Genomic DNA, 7,500 nt, shown 5'->3' with positions numbered 1-7,500 from the left:
GATAGATAGATAGATAGATAGATAGATAGATAGATAGATAGATAGATAGATAGATAGATAGATAGATAGATAGAAAGAAAGAAAAGAGATAAATAGATTCATTCATATATTTACTAAAGCAAACTTAACGTAACTCTTGTTTACTTGTTGTGAATAATCGATGTTGTGATAATACTTGTCCACTTTCAAATGGCACAATTCAGAATAACCACTACAAAATATAGATTTGAGTAGTAATAATAATAATATATGATTTGGCGGTTTTGATGATACATTTCCTAAATCCACCCCTCCATAGTCACCACTGCTAATTTGCACATGTACCTTACACATATACACGTATAATTAAAACTGCTTAGATCTTGATCTGTCATCTATCTGCATATTCATACTCAGCAGATTGCAATCCATGTCTGAAGATAAGAACACAAACAACATAAGAGAAACTAACGTCGAATAATTTATCCAGCGAATCCATAAGGTGTAACACAATCGCTGTTGATATTTATGAATGCACAATGAAGCAGAAATAGATTATTTAAAACAAACATAGTCTTACCCCACCATAGGCTGTGGAAGAAACATTCGCAGATTTGTCATTTTAGAACAGGACGATAGATCAGGAAGGAATGGCGAAAAAAAGGAGGCTATTATGCAACAAAAGCTGTGATTACATGATATGTCCAGCAGGTGGCGGAATGATTCCACCTTTTGCAGTTTCTCTGCAGCTACTTGAAATTCCAGAGTTCAATCTCCATTTCCAACGTTTTAGCAGATTTATGGTGAGACCGCTGGATGCTGTTTTACAAAGAATTGTAAGAATATAAAAGCCATTATTGGGCGATGCGGATAAGGAGATGTGTGCACACTGATCTTATTTCTAGATAAATATGAGATGAATAGTCATCTATTCTAGTCTGTTGCAGAAGAGCCAGGTTCAGTTTCAAGGCCAAGTAGCCATCAATAAGTAGAGAATAAATACAGATCTCATTCTGCAAGGTCAAGGGCAGCCATTTACGCATTTGGATTGCATCTCTGCAGCATATATATCGTGTGTGTGTGTGTCTAGGTTTTTTTTTTGTATGTTTATACAATACACATATAATCTTGTAGGTTATTCACACACTAGGTTACCTTACGCTGCTCATTGAGCATTTTCTTTAAATTATGAAAAAAAAAAAATCAGTATAGATAATTTCTTAAAAACAAGTACATCATCATAGATAGAAACGTGAAAGAAATTAATTATTCTTGAAGTCTTTTATCATCCATAAAGTGAATCCCCCCCCCCTTGGATTTGAAAGAAATGCTTTCAAGTCTTGGATCACAAATCCATTGTGCTACGTGGCTTAACACGTTCCAGAATGCCACAAAGAGCTCCTGGTTAGGCGATTTCTTGCCTGTCCATATTTCCAATTGTTGTGTATATCTGCAAAATCTCATTCAATCAATGTCCATGTGTACATTGTCTGAACCAGTAGAATATTGTCAGTGTAACCATTCGTTATATTCTCTATTGCTCCTTTAATTTGTGCATAGCTGTTTAGTGAGTTGAAACATTTTTTTTAATGACAAATCTCCAATCGAGATGATGATGATAATATTAATAATAATAATAATAATAATAATAATAATAATAAGTGTCTTGCCCACTACATAAGTATTCTTCCTATCAGGCCACTATATCCATATTCTGCAAACTGATCAATATGTCATATAATGATGATATCTAAGGAATTATGCAGGTCCTCCATGGTTGCTCTGCAGGGCTCTATATCAGACATTCACACTCAACACACAGCTATTTACAGAAATAAAAACTAAATGCATCCACTCAGTACTCCATACTTTATCCACAGCTGAAAGATATGTTTTCTGTACTTGTCTCTCGATGACGTCTATTAGAACACTGAGTTTTTGTGCAAAACTGTTAACCGTGGAAAAATATGGAATCATGAGTGTTTCATCATTTTTTTTAAATAAAGTTTTGAATAGATTTGTGTATGATTTGGTAAATTGTAATAAAAAACAACAACAACAACAAGATAGAGCATGGAAGTAATAAATGAAATCATAGATAGATTAACAGTGTTGGTTAGTTTCTCTTGAATGGTGAATGCAGGTATCGAATTCGCACGGTCATTGATTGATATATTCTGCGCTTCTATAATGAGAATCCTCAGTAGTGGAAATTAATATTCCTCAAGAAAGATCTGATAAACGTAAAACAAAGAAAAACAGGAACGCTGGGATCTTTCCTTTCTTCAATTATCAAAGCACAGAGGGGAATAAAGCTGGGCCTCCAAGTAAGGAGCAATATTTTCTCTTTCATTATCTGGTGAAGTTTATTGCACGAGTTTAGCCTGGGGATAAATACCTCCTAGTAGCTTGTCTCCTTCCCCAGTCGCTGGCATTTTTTTTTTTAAACAAATCCCTTTTCCATTGTCAAGTCCTCCATCTACATAGTCAGCCACAACTATACACAGCTTTTACAACTCCATATCAGAAGGCTCGGTTCACACAAGCGGTTTGGTGCTGAAATGGAAACTGCAAGTGATGCGGTTTTTTTTCTCCGTTGGGGGATTATATAAATACTGATTTCCACCAGGAGCCTTATTTGTTTTATATATATATATATATATATATATATATATATATATATATATATATATATATATATATATTGTAATAAACAAATGAATATATACATATAGATAGATAGGTAGATATGTGTGTATGTAGAGAGACAGAGAAAGATAGATTAATATATACATACATGTGTTTATATATATATATAATGTATATTTATACACACATATAAATATATCTACAGATAACTATACATATATACATGCACACAATCATATATATCTATATATATAAACATACACAAAATCATATATATATATATATATATATATATATATATATATATATATATACACACACACATACACAAATGTTTGTATATATGCACCTGTATAAATGCATGTATGTTTAAATCTTTCTGTCTCTCTATATACAAAGACATAAAAGTTTGTGCATATATATTAAGTTTGTATATTTGCATATATGTGTCTGTGTGTATGTATATATATAATAGTTTTGTTTACAGAAAAGTTTGCTTGTAATGGTAACACATTTCCTGCACCCTATATATTGACACTACAAACCCCAGCACAACCAGTCAGCAAAACATTTTATTGTTATAACTGTTGTAACGATTGTCACTAAATGCTGGAAAATGAATGATTTCACCCTACGAAATACGAAAAAGCATTGTACAATTTTATTAAAAGAAACTGAGACACAGCTTTTATTTAACACAAAGGTCACAATGGTAAATGTCCCATGTATTCACTTGGAAAGTTATACTGAAAATGATACAAGTGCCACAAAAGAAAATCCTTCAATGCAGAGCAAATGACAGTGGCTGCATTACTAACATAATATGTAATAAACATCTGGCATCCAATGCTAGGTATTTGTGAAGTCAGGAAGGAGAATGATCATAACTTAGTTATCATCCAATGTGTGAAATGCCTACAACAATAATTGCATAGTTAATGGATGTTAAGGGAGGACTCAACAATAAATAGAATTCCAGGTAAAGAAAATATTTTATAAAAAATAGTTTTGTTTTTTTTTTTATAGTTAATTTCAAATGTATGAACATGTGTCATCAGGTAATGGAGAATGTAGATACAGCTACAAGACAATAAAACATATTGCTGGAAATGCCCATGTGACCTACCGCACCAATACTGTTTGAACTTGTGTAAATGTAAATATACTTTAATTAAACAGAACTAATGAGAATGATGAAATGGCAGAACTGTACATCGTCTTTGTTGGCATGAACACCCCCTACATGATCATTGTAAGGCACTGGGATATAGGGCGACACAGAACATACATAAAGCATGCCTGTCTGGCTTCAGGGGTGATCAGATCCTGAATAGAATGTTGCTTTTTGTTGTTGACAAGTTTCCTGAGACAGAACAATACAGCTTGATGGTCAACATAAAACATCCGTGATCAACACAATAATTTACAATTAAAAAATAAGACAAGGGATCAGATTGTCCATGCAAGTAATGCTGGACCGAAACCAGAAGTTCGGAACAAGCCTGGGAAAAAAAATAAAAAATATTCTAAATTTGAATCTGATCTGAAGTCATGGGGATGAATGGAGCACCTCGCAGACATAGTGCCATAGATTCCTGTGGAAGGACAGTAAGTGCTGTGCTGATGATCAGGAAATATTGTCCTTTAGTTTCGATACTATTTTCTTGTCCTTTACTCTCCTGTTTTGGAACCAGATGGTGACCTGTCTCTCAGAAAGGTTGGTGGTGGCTGATATCCTCCGCCTCTTGTCCTTGTTAATGAACTTGTTAATGGCATATTCGTTTTCTAGTTCTTTGAGTTGCAGCTTGGTGTAGGGCACCCTCTTCTTCCTCCCACGTCTGTATACACACATGTCTGGTTGGTTCAGGGCGACCTCTCCTACAAGAGGGGAACAAATACACACAGTGGATTAAATAAATCCCCATATGCCATAAGAATACAAATGTGCCTCCATATAGCAAAAGATAGCAAAGTGTGCTAGAGATAACAGAATGCACCAGGTGTATACCAGATCTATACCTTAGGTGTGTACCAGATACAATAACATACATTAGGTGTATACCAAAGATACCAGAATGCACCAGGTGTATACCAGAACTATACCTTAGGTGTGTACCAGATACAATAACATACATTAGGTGTATACCAAAGATAATAGTATACTTCAGGTACAGAGATAATAGTATACATCAGGTACAGAGATAATAGTATACATCAGGTACAGAGATAATAGTATACATCAGGTACAGAGGTAATAGTATACATCAGGTACAGAGGTAATAGTATACATCAGGTACAGGGATAATAGTATACATCAGGTACAGAGATAATAGTATACATCAGGTACAGGGATAATAGTATACACCAGGTACAGAGGTAATAGTATACATCAGGTACAGAGGTAACAGTATACATCAGGTACAGAGATAATAGTATACATCAGGTACAGAGGTAATAGTATACATCAGGTACAGAGATAATAGTATACATCAGGTACAGAGGTAATAGTATACATCAGGTACAGAGGTAATAGTATACATCAGGTACAGAGATAATAGTATACATCAGGTACAGAGGTAATAGTATACATCAGGTACAGAGGTAATAGTATACATCAGGTACAGAGATAATAGTATACATCAGGTACAGAGGTAATAGTATACATCAGGTACAGAGATAATAGTATACATCAGGTGTACACAAGAAATAATAGACTATATTTCGTGTATACCAGAGCTAATAGAATACATCAGGTGTCTACCATGAATTGTAGTATGCAGTAGGTATATACAGGAAATAATATATACATTAGGTATATGCCAGAGATAATATAACACTTTAGGTATTTATCAGAAATTATATTATGCATGATGCATATAAAAGAGAAAATATTCTACATTAGGTGTACACCAGAGATAATAATATACATTAGGAATATACCAGAGATAATAGTATATATTAGAGCTGATATTATGTATTAGTTGTATAACAGACATAATAGTATACACTAAATGTGTAAAAAGATAATACAATACGCTAAGTGTATTACAGAGATAATAGTATATGTTAGGTGTATACTAGAAACAATAATATGTATTAGGTGTACACCAAAGATAATAGTATATATAGGTGTATACCAGAGGCAATAGTATATATAGGTGTACACCAGACGTAATAGTATATATTGTGCATACCAGAAGTAATCGTATATATTAGATGTATACCAGAGATAATAGTATATATAGGTGTATACCAGAGGGAATAGTATATATAGGTGTATACCAGAGGTAATAGTATATATAGGTGTATACCAGAAGTAATAGTATATATTAGATGTATACCAGAGATAATAGTATATATTAGATGTATACCAGAGATAATAGTATATATAGGTGTATACCAGAGGTAATAGTATATATAGGTGTATACCAGAAGTAATAGTATATATTAGGTGTATACCAGAGATAATAGTATATATTAGGTGTATACCAGAGGTAATAGTATATATTAGGTGTATACTAGAAATAATAGTATATATGTGGTGTACACCTGAAATAATAATATATATTAGGTGTACACCAGAAATAATAGTATATATTAGGTATACATCAGATGTAATGGTATATATTAGGTGTACACCAGAAAGAATAATATACATTAGGTGTACTCCAGAGATAATAATATACATTAGGTGTATACCAGAAAGAATATACATTAGGTGCATACCAGAGATAATAATATACATTAGGTGCATCCCAGAGATAATAATATAGATTAGGTTTATACCAGAGGTGATAGTAAATCTTGGGTGTATACCAGAGATAATAGTATACATTTGGAGTGTACTTTCATTGTACAGGAGGGATAACAGATTACACAGTGTGTGTACAGAGATATCACAATACCCTTCTGATTATATACTACTCATATGTGAGAGATATAAACTCCCATTATAACTGCAATACTCCATAGAAGATATTACACAGATTGATCACTTTCCACTACTCATATACCAGTGATAACATCTTAAAATTATGATTATCCATTAATCGAATACCGCAGAAGAGGCAGTTTGCATACTGATAATACATTTCTGACCATTCACCACTCATATACACAATTAGAACTATGGAATAGTTGCACATCAGTGGGAATATATTACACCAGAGGAGAAGCACTACTGATAGAAAAATGCTACCAGAATAAACTAGAGGTGTACATTAAGAAAATACACTACATGTCTATGACTGATAATCAAATATTATTCTCTAATGTAACGAGTGAAAATGGAACAACCATTAGTGATTATTAATCACTGGCACAGAAGTGAGAGTAACGAAAATGAGGAAAAAATACAACCAACACAGAAGTGTTAATAAAGCAATGCTTGAGCAGAAGGAATAATATATTGCATTTACAGGTATGAATACAACAGACACAAGTTATGGAAGAATGCACCAAACCATCCACTAAATCACCAGAAGTTACAATGATAGAGAATATACACAACAGACAAGTACTTGTAGAGAATGTGCTCAATAAACATAGCTGGAACTTTAGAAGAATTGTCAGGTATTAATCATCTGCAGGGGTGTACAGTAAAATAAACTCCTGGTAATAGAATACACATCACCAACGTACAGGGAGAAGATCAGAATGGAAATATGGGAGTACACTAATTGTATAGATGGAAAACCAGACTACCATTATGGGTGAACAGACTCTAATGATAAATACACAGTACATATACAGAGGACAGGCAGGAGGTCACACACATTACTCGTGTACAACCAGGTAGGCACAACCTGCATACATGTGGTCATACTCCATGGAAGTGCACCCCTCCCCACAAGGCACAGCACATTACACTTA

At 33.5% G+C, this 7,500-nt stretch overlaps 1 protein-coding gene across 1 annotated transcript in view; it reads right to left on the bottom strand.

Moving 5' to 3' along the window:
• Positions 1-3,271: 3,271 nt before the first annotated feature.
• Positions 3,272-7,500, bottom strand: part of HOXD13 (homeobox D13) — a 4,977-nt gene continuing 748 nt past the window's right edge. Inside the window, exon 2 of the mRNA XM_069733189.1 lies at positions 3,272-4,506. Coding sequence (XP_069589290.1) covers positions 4,256-4,506 — 251 coding nt within the window. The 3' untranslated portion in view covers positions 3,272-4,255. The remainder of the gene's footprint in view (positions 4,507-7,500) is intronic.

The sequence above is a fragment of the Ranitomeya imitator genome, chromosome 7 (assembly GCF_032444005.1).
Source record: "Ranitomeya imitator isolate aRanImi1 chromosome 7, aRanImi1.pri, whole genome shotgun sequence".
NCBI lineage: Eukaryota > Metazoa > Chordata > Amphibia > Anura > Dendrobatidae > Ranitomeya > Ranitomeya imitator.
This window is presented reverse-complemented; position numbering and strand designations above follow the sequence as displayed.